This window comes from Vulpes vulpes, chromosome 3, assembly GCF_048418805.1.
Source record: "Vulpes vulpes isolate BD-2025 chromosome 3, VulVul3, whole genome shotgun sequence".
Taxonomy (NCBI): domain Eukaryota; kingdom Metazoa; phylum Chordata; class Mammalia; order Carnivora; family Canidae; genus Vulpes; species Vulpes vulpes.
Genome location: NC_132782.1, coordinates 5411600 through 5430238, shown reverse-complemented (window position 1 = coordinate 5430238; position 18639 = coordinate 5411600). Strand labels below are relative to the sequence as shown.

The 18639-nt window shown below is 44.2% G+C and overlaps 1 protein-coding gene across 32 annotated transcripts in view; it reads right to left on the bottom strand.

Annotated features, from left to right (window-relative positions):
* Positions 1-18639, bottom strand: part of PKP4 (plakophilin 4) — a 235546-nt gene that overhangs the window by 9360 nt on the left and 207547 nt on the right. For all 32 annotated transcript variants that reach the window (XM_072751596.1, XM_072751594.1, XM_072751606.1 and 29 more), the window contains 6 exons: positions 14442-14625; positions 11265-11382; positions 9763-9954; positions 9385-9558; positions 5589-5739; positions 1934-2129 (listed from right to left, as the gene is read on the bottom strand). In XM_072751596.1, the coding sequence (XP_072607697.1) occupies positions 1934-2129; positions 5589-5739; positions 9385-9558; positions 9763-9954; positions 11265-11382; positions 14442-14625 (1015 nt within the window). The remainder of the gene's footprint in view (positions 1-1933; positions 2130-5588; positions 5740-9384; positions 9559-9762; positions 9955-11264; positions 11383-14441; positions 14626-18639) is intronic.

The following is an 18639-nucleotide window of genomic DNA, read 5'->3' as shown; positions in this document are numbered from 1 at the left end:
TTGGTAAGTGCAGTTTCATCCTGTGGTCTTTTTTTGCCAAAGACCTTGGGGTCATCCTTGACATCTTCCTCCTCTCCTGCTGCTCATCTGACCCCTCAGCAAATTCTGTTGACTCTTTCAACCATATGAGAATCGATCACTTCTTCACCACTACTGCTGCTGCCACCATTAGCCTCTACTTGGTGGAGAAGGTTCACTAAGTCATGATGACCCCTTTAAGGAAGTCAGGCTGTGTCCCCCAATTGCTGAACAATCTCCGGTGGCTTTTGGTTTTCCTCAGAGTAAATAAAAGTCCTTACACTGACCCACAGAATCCTATATTTCTGGTTATATTTCCTTCCTCCAGCTCCTCCTTACTCTGTTCCCACCGGCTTCCCATCGTCCACCACACATGAAGCCCTTCTTTTCTCCTCATCACCTTTCCCGATTTTATTTGCTCCATCTGCATCTGACAGGCTGTGTTTCTTACTCACTAGTACCTCATCTACCTTGCCTAGGAATGTAAGCTACCAGGGGGTTGCTGGGTGATCTGTTTGCTGCTCTAGTACATAGCAGGTAGGCAGTAAACTTGGGGAATGACTCCAGGAACGTCAGCGTGTGTTCAGAGGGCAATCTGAATTGATCTAGGACTTTCTGAGTCTTTGTTTTGGAAAAAAAAAAATTACACTGGATTTTTTTTTTTTTTTAAATATACAAAGGTTCTGGCACTGGTTCAGCATCTCTCTAGTTTCTTCTTATGCCTTTCACCAATGAAGGCCCTTTAATGAAATTTTAAGAGCACAAAAAGTGATTATGGCTACTTTAGCCTTATCTGTAACATTTAATTTCCTTTGAAATAAGGTGTATATGTGTGCATTTATTACTAATGAGATTAAAAAGATACATAAGAAAAAAGGACTGAAAGGAAATATGGTTCATGTTGATAGGTGTGACTTCTGGAGGATGAGAATATGCTTTGCTACATTATTTTTCTATTTTAGAAATTCCTACAAAAGTATAAATTAAAAGATTAGACAAGAAATAATGTGAGTTCTAGCATTGTCACTCAGCCAAGTGATAAACAGTGACCAAGCAGCTATTATAAGTCAGGTTTTGTTCTGCATGTAGAGGGTACAATAGTTAAGAAAAGGCAAAGTCCCTGGTACTGGGGAGTCAGAGGCCAGAGAAAGCCCTAGGTAATATATCGGGTTCATCAGTGCTGTGAAGGAGAGGAGAGCAGGGGAAGGGGGTGGAGAGTGGGGAGACAGGTGCCATTTTTATGGATCAGGTGTCCTGTGTATTGAGAAGGCTCTAAGCAGCCCTACTTCCCACTTCCTTGAAGGATTCTTTGATCTGATACTAAGGCAAATTTATAGTCAACTGCTATAGCTCTGTGACCAAAAAACCTTTCTATTTTTGCCACCAACTCTCTAATTCCTACTGCTGCTGCTTCATCAGTTAGGTTCACCCAGAAGCAAAGGGAAATGTATGATCCCAGCCCAGGGCACATCCTGAGGCCACATAGCAGGCCCTGCTGCAGAGCAGTGATTTTAATACTTTCTGAGCACCTGGCAGAGGAATCAGTCCCAGAGCTGAGGATTCAGTAAGATGTTCTTGCAGAACAAGCTCTAGAGCCTGGAGTAGAGTCAAAGGTGAAAGGGAAGGTGCCCTCAGATTTTCCTCATCATAACATTTCTGATTCTTCCCAGGGTCAGCACAAGCAAACATGGCTTTAGAGACAAAAATGAATGCAGGGATGTCAGAACAAAGCAAAAATCAGAAAAGGGGGCCACATGACTGCAAATGCCTCTTAACACAGATTTTAATTGGCGGAGACTGTTTAGCTTATTGGAAATAAATCCTTTCTAATAGAAAATATCCTTCAAAGGCCCTCATCACAGGACAATTCTAAGGAGAAGAGCCTTGTGTTCCCATGTCCTTGCACCAGACTTGCCTGTCTCCTCTGCCCTTGGTTATGTTCACCAGCTTCTCTATCCCCCCTGAGTCGGCCAGAGCTTTGGCATTCTCCATGTTTTTGCTGGTGACCTCGTGCAGAGCACAGCAGATGGCCGCCATGGTCTCATCAGACAGCACACTGGGGCCGGTGCCGCCGGGAAGCCGGTTGACCAGGTCTCGCATGGCATATTTACCTGCCAAATGTAAAATATTTCATTCCACTTTCAAAAGGTACTAGGTTTTTGTTTTTGCTGCTGTCCCAAGATCCTGACAATGTGTTCTCTCTTAAAAACAGAACCTCAGGGGCACCTGGTGGCTCAGTCAGTTAAGCATCTGCCCTCGGCTCAGCTCATGGTCCCAGGGGTCCTGGGGTTGAGCCCTGCATCGGGATCCTTGCTTAGCGGGGGAGTCTGCGTCTCCATCTCTACCTGCCTCTCCTCTCTAATAAATAAATAAAATCTTCAAAAGAAACAAAACAAAACAATCCACCCCCCCCCCCGCCTCAAACCTTAGAAGGCAATAACATGAAGAAAAAACATGACAAAATGGAAAGTGACAAATATCAGAACTTTAGGGGGGAAGTTAATGTTTACTACAATGCCGACTTGAAGAAATGATTGGGTTATAAAACATTACAGGAAGCCACTGAAAGGAAATGTAAATCAGTGTATAAAACTGGTTATACCAGTTGCTTCAGTTGAACTATTTTCATTAACAGTGAGACATAAATTACAATGATTTTATTCTCAATTGAATTCCTATACATCAACAATACCTTAAGTTCCTTATAAAGCCTTTAAAAACTTATCTTTGAATAAGTTTTAAAGCTGGACCAAGTAAGGCTGCCACACAATACTTTTCATTAAATCTTTCTGGGTCTTAATGTGAGAACTGGGAACCATTGCACATTTTTATCAAGTTGAAGATAAATACCAGCTGATCTGACATCAGTAGTGATAACAACATGTTAGTTTCTTTAAAGAGACAAAAGTGACATTTGGCATTAAAATGATGACTGTATTATCTGATAGGATGATGCAAAGATAAGAGTTCTTGACAGGACAAGGCTGGGGAGCCCCGAGCTACTGAAGCATTTCTTTACAAATACTCAGTTTCCCTTACTTCTCCCCAAAACCAAAAAATCTCTCTAGCTTGTTCAATGTCAATTACCAACTGACAAACTAGAATAATTGTATGACACACAAAAGAAATGAACTAAAGCTCGAGTAAATATTTTATTTTTTTTTCTATGCTAATGATTGAGTGGATACAAAACGGGGCTTTTATTAGTGACCTATTTATATACAATGGTAAGCAGCAGTGGACAGGCCCTGACCACACGCTGCGTAATTCACAGCATTTCACAGGGAAGGCTCTGGCTCACTCACAGCGAACACTGTTGTGAATAACAGAAAAACAATGTTGACATTATAAGCCAGAAGATAAATGTGGTTTCTAGAACAGATGGAAGTTAGCACTGGTGATTTTGAATACTGGCAAAAAACCACAATGTCCGCGACACGCCACTTGTCCTTTTGCTGGGCGCAACTTTACACTGCCCCCCGAGACGGGGAAGGCAGCTCCGTGTGCCTGTGAGTGAGCCTGGGGGTTCCCTCGGAGCTTGCGGCTCGGACAGCTGGCTTGGTCCCACTCAGGTTGGTAAGCGCGGGAACTTCCGTGGGGCGACAAAACTTGGTTTCCTTGTGGAGGACGGCTCTGGAGAGAAAGGCCGTTGCTAGAGCTGATGATGGGCATGAGCAGAGAGTGGGGGGGTTCAAGAAGGGGATGGTTCTTAGGAACAGAAGTGCTGAGTATATTAGGATCGAATATTGAATCTGGAAGGGGCTTAGGCCTCAGGAAAAAGGGATCTTCATAGAGAAAAAAGAAAGGGATTCATGAAACCATTTTAGAGTGTTCCAGTTGGGTAAAAAAATGCTTGCAGAAGTTTACAAGTGGGTCAGGACATTCACAGGGAACACGGAGGTGCACTGACGGAAGGCCAGATGCCCTCGGTGGTATGGGGCCCGCACCTCTGTGCCCCCTCCCCGCTGTGCAATATGGGCCACATGTCATATGTGGTCAACTGTTTATTTCTTAGCATTAGGGACTTCCAGGCTATATGTACATCTTATAAGAAATTGAAACACTATAGATGTAACAAAAATAACTTAAAAAAATTTCTTCAGGGAACTACAGGATTTCTCTCCAGGAAATGTGGGAACTAAGGGTTACAGTGCATCCTGGCAGCAGGCACCTGCTGGCCTGTGAACAGGGTGTGGAAGAAGCTCCTTTTCTCTCTGGCGGGGCGGGGGTGGGGCACAATTTGGCTCAAAGGAATGGTGTGTTAAGAGCAGGTTAATCTCAGTGATAATTTAAAATAGCAGCTCTGCCGGGCTCCGCGTTGGAGCGCTCACGGAAGCTGCCAGGGAGTCCTCACAGCGACTCCTGCAGGTAAGCACTGCTGCCCTTGTTCTTGGTCTCTCTCCCTCTGTCTTCCCCCTCTCTCAGGGCAGGCATATTTGATCGAGTTTAATACCTATTCACTAACCCACATCCTGTCAAACCTCCCCTCCCTCCCTCCTGGCCTGTCATCAGCGGTGGGGCTGGCGTGGAGCTCATGGTCCATCCTCTTGTTTGATTTGCACAGCAAACCCATGGTGAGGACCGCAGGGTGGTCGGCTCCCTTTCAGAGGCAGGGCTGGAGAAGAGTCTTCATATCTAGATGAAAGAGTTGAGGCTGGTGGGCTCACCACAGGACCCCCAGTGGCACAGCCGGTGCGCAGCAGGTCAGGGTTTAACTTGAGGTCAGCTGGAGTCTCTGGTCTTCCCTCCCTCCTATACTCTGCTTGAGCGTGGCAATGGCCTTGCAGGCAAGCAAGCTAAGCTGCCGAGGGTGGCAAGCTTGAAGAAGTGCTCAGCGTCAAGTTCATGCAAGTGCCAACCCTGTATCTGGGCAGCCCCGGGCGGAGGGTGCCTCCTACCATTTTGTACCCTATGTGCCTCACTTGCTTTAGCGTTGTCCTGACCCTGCCCTGGTGGGGAGATGGCCTGGGATAGTGGTCCCGCCATGGCGTGAGCACTTGCACAGATCTGAGAGGGAAAAGCTACAAACCATTTATGTGATTTCTTTTTTTATTTAGAACATGGTGGTGTTGGTAAGTTAGCAGTTATCAGTCTCAAAAATCAGAAAGTGAGAATTAACTTCTTTTGTTGCTCAGGAAATGGACCTCTCTTAGGAAATAGAGACACCAATTCTATCAAGTAGTGTTGTAATGTGTAACTGAAATTGCTACCTTTTTTGAAGATTTTCCTTTCTTGATCAAGGTTTAATTAATGAGTTTGCCTCTTGCTGAAAAGGAATGGTCACAAAGTATAGACAGCACAAAGGGTACACAGATCTGCCGAGACACTAGAGAGAAGATCAGTTGATCATTTTAAATGTCATTTTTTTATAAGTCAAAAGAAGAGTTTTTGTTTAAAGTAGGCTTCATACCCAGTGTAGAGCCCAACACGGGGTTTGAACTCACAACCCAGAGATGAGACCTGAGCTGAGATCAAGAGTCGGATGCTAATGGACTGAGCCACCCAGGCAGCCCCAGTTTTATAAATGTAGTTACTCTTTCTTTATAGCTTACCTTGTCACCAGAACATACCTATGAGCTCCTTGTTGCGAACATCTAGCGCCATATTCCTCAAGGCAGTGGCCACCGAAGAAACAACTCTATCATTGTCCATTCTGAGCAGTTCTACAAGGATGGGGAGCCCTTTTTCTTTGCGGACAGCTGCCCGGATGTATGCTGCAAACTAGTGAGTAAAAACAAGCCATAGAGTAGTGTAAAACAGAGTTCAACTCTCAAATGCTACTGTCACCTAAAAAAAATGTTTCCAAAAGATAAACTAATAGATTAAATGTTTTCTTTTCAATTGGAGATTAAATCTGTGGTGTCAGTAAAGAAAAAAAAAAAAAAAAACAACTATAGTTAGGGATAAAGACAGGCTAGGATGACTGATTTAAAAAGAAATCTTAAAGCCTGGAAATCTCAAACCACCATCTGCCATACATTTTTTGCAGAAAAGAGAAGGCAGTGATTGCTTTCTACCTGAGATACATATACATGATTAAGGAAGGATCTTGGGTCCTCTCTGTACTTGGCCCCATGCCAGGTCCAGAGGCTATAAATAGGATCGCAGAGACAGTAACTGATCAGTGCACATTATAGAAAAACCTGTCTCCATCAGTACTTTCTTTTCCTATATTCTCTGCACCAATATTTAGAGTTCAGTAACCTTTTCAAAGAAATTGACTGAAAAAAAGCCCTTGCCTCAGAAGAAAAAGAATTCTCCAGAAACACCGAGCATCATAATTCATACAGACTAGTGAAAAAGTATATTTGCGTGCAGAGTGCTTTCTTATGCAAGATTAGTTAGCTGCTGCTGCTTTTTTAAATTCATAGTCAAGAAATTCTTTTGTGACTATGAGGCAAGTCTGTTCAGCGAGTCAGCGTGTGTACCATTTGAATTGGAAATGAACGCCAGCTAAGTCATCAGGGAAATAACCAAAAAAAGGTAGCATTTGAAAATGGGGTCTTTCATCTTGTTTTGAGTTTTTATTGACATTTTTTACCAATGCAAATTGTTTTTCAAAATTTAGGATAATTGAAAAATGTTGCTCATAAAACATCTAATACTTTCCTGCTGTGGTCAAGGCATGAGGACAAAGATCTGCCAGTCTTTTGTGTTACTCTGAACATTAAAATATATGATTGACCACTGGGTTCCTTGCATACCAACAGAATAGATTACTTTAATAATACAAGGAAGAGGAAAAGATGCATTTCAAAGGTCCTAGTAACATTCTTCCTAAACAAATACTCCTATTTTTCTAAATCAAATGAAATCTATGGGTGGGGAAGGGGAAGGAAATGGAATACATGACTTGCTGTAGACTAAAGCACTTTCTCAACTTCTCTCTGAAATCTTCAAGGACAGAGTCGACACTTGTCTCACCTGGAGACCACCTGGCTCAGCCCAGCCCAGAGCATTTCCCTTCTGGGGCACTACAGTCATCGCTACTCCCAAAATAGCTTGACTTGAAAACATCTGTGGTGATGATTATCTTGTTTTCTTAATGAGGCTCTAATATTTTGATTTTAGATACTTTTGAAATTATTTTAATACAGTATTTATATTTTAAATGAACCTGCCATCTAACTTTCATTCACTAAATGACTCGAGAAGTGTAATTAAACACAACTCATATCACATCTATTTCAATTATTGTCTTTTTTATTATCATCGAATGTGTCTCTCGGGTCATGAGAAACTGGATGTGAACATTGAGTCATCAACATAAATATATTTATGACTACTTATGTGCCGCACAGTCGTAGGTCCTTCATGTTATTATCTAAGTTAGCTCTCACAACCACCTCGTGAGGTAGGTATTACCTCCATTTTACAGATGCAGAAACAGGATGGAAAGATCCAAGCCCCCTAGCTAATAAATATAAGGGCCAGGATTTGAAACCAAGGGGTCTGACTCCAGAGACAGCCCTTAGATACTAAGCTATTAGAACGTTAATTAAGAACAATAATAACAAAATAACCATGCTGGCTTAGCACTAGGCCATAAACATTTGCATACATTCATTATAGCAGTTGACTGCATGAAACAAACCACACCTAGCCTTACCAATGCTTTTCTCTTTCATGGATAATACAGTGGCCAAAAGATTCCCATTTTGGGAGGCAATGGTGGAGGAAGCAGCCAAAAACAAGCATTATAATAACTCTACTAAAATACACTTGTCAGACAACTCAAAGACAACCTATGGAATGGGAGAAGATATTTGCAAATGACGTATCTGATGAAGGGTCAATATCCAAAATCTAGAAAGAATTTATTAAACTCAATACCCAAAAAACAAATAATCAAGTTAAGAATGGACAGAAGATATGAATAGACTTTTTCCAACACAGATATACAAATGGCCAAGAGACACATGATAAGATGCTCGACTTCACTCATCATCAGGGAAATACAAATCAAAACTATGATGAGATACCACCTCACACCTGTCAAAATGGCTAAAATTAACAACACAGGAAACAACAGGTGTTGGTGAGGATGCCGAGAAAGGGGAACCCTCTTCTCTTACACCGTTGGTGGGAAGGTAAGCTGGTGCAGCCACTTTTCATGTGTATGTGGAATTTAGGAAACAAAACAGATGAACATAAGGGGAAGGAAGGAAAAAAAAAAAGGGAGGCGAACCATAAGAGAGTCCTAACTATAGAAAACAGACTGAGGGTTGCTGGAGGGGAGGTGGGCGGGGGAAGGGCTAAGTGGGTGATGGGCATTGAGGGCACTTGTGATGAGCACTGGGTGTTGAGTGAGTGATCAATCACTAAATTCCACTCCTGAAACCAATATTACACTATATATAAACTAACTAGAATTTAAATAAAAAACTTGAAACAAAAAAAATACACTTGTCAGGAGATTTTTAGAGTTTGAAAATATTTCAGAAAAGGATTGTCTGGGAACTTGGTAGATAATGTTTTAAAAAGTCCTGAGACCCTCTTACAGTTGTAACGGTAAGAAACCACTTTGAATTTTCATAAAGAAGCCACACAGCTTTGAGGAGAAGGGGTAACTTTTGCCATACGTATATTCTGGAAGAGTCTGAGAAAGGAACAGTGGTCCCTCTGCCCTGCAAGTGCTGCCCTAGTTCAGCGCTAATTCAGGCCCCTGGCACGTTCAACACAGAATCCCAGCCTCTACTTTCTTCTTTGAGTTTGTCTTCTGCACTGCGGCTAAGGGGACCCAACAGTCTCCACATCTGTGTCGCCTGTCCGCTTCAACCCTTGTAGTGGCCCTTCTGGTTCAGGTCACGTGGCCATCATCCTTGGCCATCAGGCCTGTCTACACCGCCTGGGTCCCACCTGGGCTACGTGTGCGCTGCCTGTGATGCCCCAGCAAGCAACCTGTAGTCTCCGCCACACTGTCCTTTCCTCACCTCAAGGTCTTTCTCCTCTTGTCCCTTTCTCTGGATCACTCCCTCTGTAGCACCAACCTCAGACTCTGCGGGCTTACTTCTGCTCATTTTGAAAGACTCCATTTGGGCAGCACCATTCTTCCCAGAATCCTTCCCTACTTCTTGGCTTCCCTCTTTGCCTTTTTCTCACCTGCCAGGCTGGGTTAGATGTCCTTTTAAGATCCCACAGTACACAGATCTTGTGGAGTCTACACTGTACTGACTTGATCTGTACATTTTCTTGTTAGCCTCCAGTTTCTACAGGGAGGGCTGTGTCACATTCATCTTTGGATCCCCAGAGCCAACTGCTGTCACCCCCCGTCTGTCCTAACGGCTGTGTCCCTTTCACCGTCATTGTTGGTCTGGGCTGGCCGCACAGATGGAAAGAAGTGTGGGGTCCCAGAGGACATCATACCTTCCAGTTCCCAGCAGAGAGGTTCTGGAGAGATCCAGCAGAGCCTTCCAAGGTGGCTGGGTTGGAACTTTCTGCTAGAAGAGTCAGATACGGTTTTACCACTGATGGATGCCACAGCATCTCAACCCCCTTGGGGGACTTTGACAGTCCTGGGATAGGACCAACTCCATCCCACTGCAAGACAAAGAGCACACGTGAAATGGAAGCAAATGAACACACTACACTCTCCAATACTTGAAAACATTCCTCTCTGCTGGATTCAGCTACAGTGAGGTAGAAAAACTGTATAATGAGAAATTTTCTTTTCTTGCCAAATATGTGATTTCTTATTCCCAGAAAAATGAAACCTCAGAGTTTCATGTCAAATAAAATGCTAACTTGATCCTCCTGGGGTGTTCTCTTTTTCTTTTTCTTTTTCTTCCCCCAGCAGCTTGGCTCCGAGTCCTTGCTGGGCGACTCTTTTCCTAGCAAGTCGTCCAGCTCGCTCAGCCCCAGCAGTCGGGCCTGTGGGACCTCCAGTTCCAGCCGGTAGGACAGGTTCCTCAGGGTGCACACGCAGTTCTCCACAGTCTGAAAACCAACACAGCGTATAATTAAAACCATTGAGGCACGTTACTGCAAAACGCTTCTGTACCGAGCAGCCGTGATCTTAAGTAAATGCAGAATATGAGAGAACTTTTTTTTTTTTTAAACTTATAGGAACCTGAAACAATCTAAGGAGAGGATCATGATTCTAGAATTTCTGTGGGATACCCAAACGACAGAGCGCAGAGCCATCCCTGTAAGTACATTTGCGGATCTCATTTCATGCTGATTAAAACATGCCAGGCTCTGGAAGGGGAGATGCCGAGAGATCCTGCCTCAGGATTGCTGCAGCGGCAGAGACACACCCAAGTTGCGGCACCCTCACTCCTCCTTGCCACTGGAAGTCTTCATGTGACAAGAGGTGTGACTGGCCCCATCTCTGGGGAAGCCCCTCCCCCGGCCCCATCCTTGGCCTCTCCAGCCATCTCCAAACCCTCCCCTCCCTCTGGAAAGCTCCACAATCTCCTTCTCTGTTGACATTTTTGCCTCCTGTACATTTTGCTTCCTGTACCTCCTTTTGCCTCTTAAAGACTGTGTCACACCTCTGACTGGGCGGCTGTCACTTCAGTGAGAGCGCCCAAAACCGAGCTCCGCTCTTTCCTAGGAAGCTCTCCTTCCGACCTGCTTACTTCTCTCAACTTGATCTACGGATCTTTTGGTTCAATGAGATTCAAACAAAAACCTAGCCATCGCTTTGAACTCTTCCCCTCCCTTCTCCCCGAGCCCACCACTCATCATCCTTTTCTGCCGCAGACCTCTGTTCATGGAAAGACTAACCAGCAGGGCAACAGAGGGAGGGGTCAAAGGGCAAGACAGGGGCTGTAGAGGAGGGCATCGGAGTGGGTGCGGGGTGGAGGCTGTGGCCTGCATTGGGGCTAGAAAGGCAGAGCGGTCGCTGGGTCACAGGGCCTCGACCAGGAAGGTTTATTCACTACGCAAATACAGATGGATCAGATTCGAGCCACAGAGGACACAACTGGAGGAAGCAGAGCAGGGGCAACCACAGTGACCGTTAGCACAAGAGAACCATGAAGGAAGTCGAGACCCTGCCACCCTGTGCTAAGTCCTTGGCTACATGGAGTCACTCAGTTTTCCTGGTTTTAAGGCTATTTTCTTAAATTGTCATGTCGCTGTTAATTTGTAACTTTTAGAGAGACTCCCCTTAATCTGGAGTATACCGTGATGAGTAGGAAAGGCTCAAGAATTCCAGAAAGAATGAATGGCACGCAAAGAGCAGCGTCAGGCAGCCGCTGTCATCTGCCATCGTGGCCCTCGCACGGCCAGCCAGCACTGACCTTGCTGTCGTAATCGGATGTGTTCACGCACGTGTGGATCACGTAGAGCAGCGAGTCCACCAGCCCCTCGCAGGAGCGCATCTGCTTCCTGGCTTCCTCCCCTGCGGAGCTGAGGTTCCTGCACGGGCAGAGACACATGGGAGCTGCTGAGCTCACTCCTTAGCCACAGAGCCTGACCTTACATCTGAGAGGTCGGACGACAGCGGCCATGCAGGTCCCAGGAGAGGAGATAGTTTAACATCACGAGAACTCACAATAACTAGCTCCCCATTATCTACCCAAATAGAAGGGAGCAGGGCCTCTGAACTCTGAAGCCCTAAAACTATGGCACACTTTTCTAACCTCCTAAAAATTGTTTTGGGGTCTATCCTCAGTTTCCTTATATGCAAAAAGGGGAGAATACTGATCACCTCAGAGGGTCATGCTGAGGAAGAGATGCTCCATAAAAAGCATTTGGAAAAGTGCCTGCAACGCCTGTTAGCCAGGGTGGTTATTTCTAGACATGCTCTACTTCCCTGGTTGGGCCACCAGTCTGGCAGCCCCCCGCACCATTGTAAATGTTTTGCCTAGAGTAGGTAGGTGGTCATATATGCTTCCTGAATGAACAGGAGAAATGTCATTTCTTATAGAACTATTCAAGTTAAATATGGACATTTCTTATGCTATGATTTTTCTCATTTTTTCAAATATAAAAAAACCCTGAAGATGTCTTAGGTCTCTTCCATATTGAAACTTTATATAAATATATATATTTTTAAAGATTTTATTTAAAAAAAAAATTTCTACACCCAATGTTAACTCCCAACCCCGAGATCCAGAGTTGCCGGCTGTATCGACTTAAGCCAGCCAAGTGCCACCATATTGAAACTTTTGATATCAGTTTGCCTTCATGAATTGAAAACCAAATTTTGAAGATCTACTTTATGTCTTGTTAACAAGGGTTCTAAGCTAATTCTGAGATTTTCCATACACAAGCCAAATAAGGGGGAATTTTGAATGATTTTTCTTTTCATCTTTTTTCTGGGGCCAGAGAGACAATGTCACCCATGGTCCCTCCCTCCTCTGCTCTTATCTTGAGTTCACTTCTCAGCAGCAGCCCTCAACAGCTGCCGTCTTCCATTCCTTCATAAGCCCCTGGGACCCTTCGCTCCTTTGCTTTTCCTCCCATCTTGCTGCCCTTCCTCAGTTGCTTCTGCTGGTGGGTCCCTCTGGAGTGCCCACGACTACTTTGGTCCCTTCTTGTCTTTATCTTTACATGGGTAGTCTCCTTCTGCTCCTTGGCTTTAATACAACCCATGGGCCCATGCATGCAGGACTCCCAAAGGTCTGTCTTTAGGCTGACCCCTCTAAAACTCCAGGTTCCTTTATCCAACTGCTTTCCTGGTGTTACCACATGGATGGCTAATTAGACATCTCAAAATGACGTGATCAAAACTCTCAACTGCTCATGCCTCCATCCTTTCTTCTTCCTGTGCTCCCAATTGATTCAGCCAAAGATTTAGGTATTAGCTCCCCCTCCACAAAAATACTCGGTATTTCCTACCTTGTTCCAGCACCTGGTCTAGGCCACTGTCATGGTCTGCCTGGATCACTGCAACAGCCTCGGCCTCCCAGCTCTACTGCTGCCCTTGTTTGGTCTTCACACTGAAGCCAGGAGCCAGTCCTACTACTCCCATGATTAAAGCCCTTTGAAAGGCACTTGGGATAAACTGTAAACTCCTTCCCCTAACTTTAAAAATCCTACATAATCTGGTACCACTCTGTGCCTTGCCCATTAAGCTCTAGCCATAAGCCCATTTTTTGCCCGGAGCCATTATACTACTTGTTCCCTTTGCTAAGAACACGCCTCCTCCTGACTCCTACCTCACCCTCATATAAGCAGCTCCTGGTGGTATTTCAGATCTGGACTTCAATTTCACCTCCTATGAGGGGCCACCTGACCATCAAAATCATCTCCTAGGAACTCTCACATCACTCACATCACTGTGGCACCTACTGTTATTCTCTTCTTTGTTTTCCTCAATAGAATATCATTCTGTCTGAGCAGGGGCCTGTCTTGTTCATCACGGATTTCACACAGAAGGCATGCGCCAAGAACATTTAGCCCTGAACCACTGGGGGAGCCAGGCTGGTGTGTCCTGTCTCTGGAAGCCTGGCAGGCTGGCTCCCTAGAACCAGGCACTGAGAAAGGATGAGATGCTCCTTCCACAGTAGGTGATATAATCTGCCCTCTGATGCACATATCTGAGTTAGGGAGCTGGCCTGTTTCCCAGGATCCTGATTGTCATCCACCCATAGCAAAGGGGCTGACACTCACTTGTCACAATGGTGCTGCTTCAGAGCAGCAGCCCAGGCTACCTCCATATCTTTCAAGCTGTTACTGAGATGCTTGGATGGACGCTTAAATGTTAGATCGCGTCGCTGTGTGTCAGACACTACCCTAAGCATTTTATATGAGCTGATTCTTCATAAGTGTGAGACAGTGTTATTATTCCTGTTGTAAAGATGTGGAGACTGAGGCTCAGAGTGGGACAGGAAGCCAGGCTGCCTCTCAGCGTCACCACACCATTCTGCCCCAAGGCTTCTGCCTCAAGTTACCAGAGCACTGTATGCTTGGGACACTGGGTAGAAACTGCGCTGATGAGTATTAACGGCAAATAGTAAGCACTACTGTCCACACTTGAAGGAGTCTTTATGAATTTCACATGCTCAAATAGTATTTGAGTTTATCTTCATTTATTTATAAAACTCAAACCCAATGATTGTTTAAGCCATACACCTTTTTCACCTTTTAAAAGCAAGAAAGTTTTAACCATCACATTTTGAATTTAAACAAAAACCAGGCTCACAAACACATTAGCAGTCAGGATGTGATGACCCCAGAAAATTGCTGTTAAAGTAGAAAACACTGGAATTTTGGCAGTAATTTCAGACTGAAAGGGCCCTTTTTACTAATCCACAGAAGAGTCATTTATCAGATAATGTCTTTCAGGCCACTAGCCTGGGCTCATGGTGTTTTCCTCACAGGATAAGAGTCCAGTGGCCTAAATTTTGAAACAAACTTGGAAATGTAGGTAAATGTTTATAAAATGAAGTAAATCCTTCTAAAATCAACTTACCCATGACACATGTTATTTGATCAAAGTATTAATTGGAAAGAAGAAATAAAGAATTTACCTCAGGCAACCTGTCGTATTACGTAGAACGAGTGATGTCTGAAATTTAATTTTATGATCATCATCAAAAGAAGAGTTATTCCATCCAGAATGTGGAACGATCACAGTGTTTGTTAAGGTTGAGAGAGCATCTCGAATGATTGTCATCTTTACAGCATCACATGAAGATAAATTCCAAAGAACTCCTAAAAAATGAGATTAAAAAAAATCAAATTATCAATTAGCTATCCTGCAGGTTTAGTAATACAACAAACCTATCAGCCCTAATTGATGTGAACTCAGTCTGTTCCAAATCTAATCTATGGCCTGAATTTACAACCAGGCAGGGGATGGACTTCTAATAAACGTTGAGTGAACATATGCGAGCTTCTGGCAGGGTATTACAAAGCTGTAACAGTCCTTCTCCTAAGTTTTAGAGCCGATCCATCTATCAGACAAGATGACTGCAGCTTCTGCAAAGCAAATTAGAACTACTCTCTGAGGGGAAGGGGCACAATCCAATCAACGGTCATAAATACAATGCATCTCTGATTGTTGTAAAGATGTCATTCATTCCTTCATCCCTTACATTCAATGTTCTGTGTGACAAACCATTTTTGGAATTTAGTACTTGGAAGACATTTCTCTTTCTCAAAAGGCTGACATGTTTCTTTTTATCATGCTTCCTTTTTCTACTTTTGCTACTGGGAAGCTCACGCTTAAATATGCTTGCAGTAAAATACATAGAGGATGGTTACACGTGCTTCGTCTCACTCATTTAGGTAAGGTTGAAACATTTTTGTTTTCACGTGACGAGCTTTATTTCCACGTGTGGGTCACTGCCATTCCTTTCTGGATAGAGATGAGACTCAGCACACTAAGCCTCGCATCGGGCCGTGGCCAGCAGACCTCAAGCGTCCTTACCACAGTGGTATTTAAATTGTCAGCATATTAGAGCGCCTTCAATTCTGTGTCAACTACGAGGAGGGTTACATTATTGTTATAGCACACAGATTTTTGAAGATTTATTCTTTTAGAAATTAGAGCAAATTCAAGATTATACCTATTCTCTGTCCTTTTCACATCAACGCATTTTCCCAAGTTAGAGCAAAGTGGGGCGAAGGGAGGCGGCGCAGCTGGCGCCGAGGTCCGGGGCCCCTCCTAGCCCTGCGCTCCTGACGGATTCTTGAGACGCTCAGAAGCCTGGACGGTGCTTTTAGAATTATCAACATACAAGAACGCTTGAGGCCGTGTGGAGGGGAGGGGGTTGACAAGGTCTGCCCACTTCCAGGGGAGTGGGTCAAGCCTGCGAACATGACTGATCAAGAGTATGGGGGGAACTACTGCTCCAGGGCAAGGCAACCCAGCCTCTGCTCAGACAAACTGCAGGGCCCTCTACAGAGGAGGGCGGGGGGGGGGGGGGGGGGGGTGGGGGTGGGGGCCGACAGGAGCCTTTCCCTCCATCCCCAGGAAGGAGAAGTACAAGCTTAGGGCCGGACCAATGGCAGCAAACCCCCCCCCCCCCCCCCCCCCCCCCATGCTCTGGCTGCAAGCCCGGAGAGGGCCAGCGCTTCCCCGCGCCGCACAGGGAGTGACTTTTGGACCTGGATTACCCTTGTTTCCCAAGGACTTTCGCTCTTTCTCGGCTTCTACCCTTTGGGGTGGGTTAGCTCACCATAACCGAAGGATCTCAGCCTCAGCAGTGCTTCATCTAGTTAGACCCCAAATGGGAGGGAGGTTGAGACATTTTGGGATCAGGAAATGTAAAGACCCTGATTTGTCTCTGAAAGCCTGTTCTCTCTACCATTACAGACCTTTGCTTATATGATTATCATGTGGCAAACAACAGATGGCTTCTAGTCAAGAGGGCGGCATACCTTGGGGGTGCTTATGAAAGGAACTTCAATTCCTCAGGTGGAGCTATTTCTCCATGGATTCTGACAGAATTGGCCATAAGTTTCTATATAAAATGGTTTTCATCCAAGGAGATTTTAATCTAGGGAGGTTGTGCTCCCTGTTTTTTGGAAGTTTCGCTGGACTCTCTCAAGGGCAGCCAAGGGAGGTGCAGAGGGAGGACTGGCAGCAGGTTGCCAGATCCCCACCCCAATTCACCCAGAGTGGCTCCATACTTACCTGTTCTCAATACTGGGCTGTACTGTGTGTTTCTGTTTGAAAAAAAGTTTCCTGTCTAAAAAACATCTGAAAAGCATTGTTTTAGGGGAAAGATATCAGAGGACTGATGACCATGGGAGGGGCCCGGGAGCTAAGGATGAAAAGTCCCTGGAGGTCTGTCCTGATCCAAAGCCAGGGGAAGGGAGAGAAGATGGAAGAAAGAGTAGGTTGAGGCATAAAACAGTGGCTGATAAAGGCTGCCATGAATGGGGCTTGAATATTTCTTGCTAATGAGGACAGACTCGACCTAGGGTATTCTGGGGCCTGTTGGGACCTGTGCCAGCCACAGGGCAGCATGTAGCCCAGATGCTGTTGGTGGGCAGGGTCATCTCCTAACTTCCTTGACAATTTTGTGACATGTTTTCAAAATCCTCACTCCACAGAATTCAACACATGGGGAAGGGCTGCATTTTCTAAAATGCTAGGCTGTACTTCACAGAATAAATGTATTCTTGTAAAGTTAACTTTAAGGCAAGGCTTTTGGAAAGGAAAGCCTTTCCATTATAGGCTATAGGTATAAAATCAGATCTACAGCTACGGAAATGAGACAGTGTGAGTCACAGACTTCAGGTGAAAACATAACTAAGGACAGGGGTGGTTTTTTGCCATGATGGATCTAGGAGTTGATGCCTAGAAGGTCTCTGATCATTGGCAGAAAAACTTGTTTTTTATGGTTCCTGCCTCCACTCCTGGCTCCTGTAGGACCTACTTCTGGGAAGAGGAGATTTTCCAGATTTGCGGATTTCCCCGATTTTCTGTGCAGGTACCAGAATTTTGTCCTACCCTTTCTTTCTTTTATCAGGCATCTAGAATGACCAGTGGAGTTATATGCCATTCTGTAGTTTACTTTTAGCCCTTATCTACATGGGACTGAACAGTCATAAATCAATATAAACTATGGTAACATGATCATTTATTATGATTTTACTCTGCGCCAGGCATTGTGGGCTTTACATAGTCAGGCTGCACAAAATGAATTCTATATGTTGATTTTTTAAAGGATGAGTGTTTGTATTTCTTTTCTTTTTTTTGTGTGTGTGTTTGTATTTCTTAATTTAATTTTACTATCATTAGGCAAGTATAATGAGGAACAAATACTCTATCATGATCCATTCTCTTACATGTCTTGTTACACATATGCAGAGCACATAATAGGTGCTCAAAAATATTTGTTGATGGATCCAATTTAATAGCACATATTTATTTTTGGATTTCTTTTTATTTCCTTTCTGCCAGACTCAGCTCATAATTATTACCTGCTTTTCTTAAGCTGAGTATTCAGGAGTGTCTTTAAGGTTTATAACTATGGGGAGAGGTCAGAACAATGTCCTGGATCTTTAAAGGAAATTTGCCAGCATAGTTTTGCTTGCCTTTCATTATGAAGACTAAAAGAGATGGTTATTGAAACCATCATCTTAGCTCTGAGGATAGGAGAATCACATTTCTGTTATATGTCTAGAACCAGAAGAGTTATAGGAGTGTGCTAGAATCCTAACCCCTAAAAACCGCAAAATGGAAAAGATCAGTGTTGCCCAATTAAAAAATGTTAAATTGTTTGAAAATATGTAACCCTTTAATAGACAAGGTGACTGTGTTATCTTTTGGTCAGTTGAGATGGCTTTTTTTTTTTTAACATTTATTTTTATTTTTATTTTTTTTAATTAATTTTTATTGGTGTTCAATTAACCAACATACAGAAAAACACCCAGTGCTCATCCCGTCAAGTGTCCACCTCAGTGCCCGTCACCCATTCCCCTCCAACACCCGCCCTCCTCCCCTTCCACCACCCCTAGTTCGTTTCCCAGGGTTAGGAGTCTTTATGTTCTGTGTCCCTTCCTGATATTTCCCAACATTTCTTTTCCCTTCCTTTATATTCCCTTTCACTATTATTCATATTCCCCAAATGAATGAGAACATACACTGTTTGTCCTTCTCCGATTGACTTATTTCACTCAGCATAATACCCTCTAGTTCCATCCACGTTGAAGCAAATGGTGGGTATTTGTCGTTTCTAATGGCTGAGTAATATTCCATTGTATACATAAACC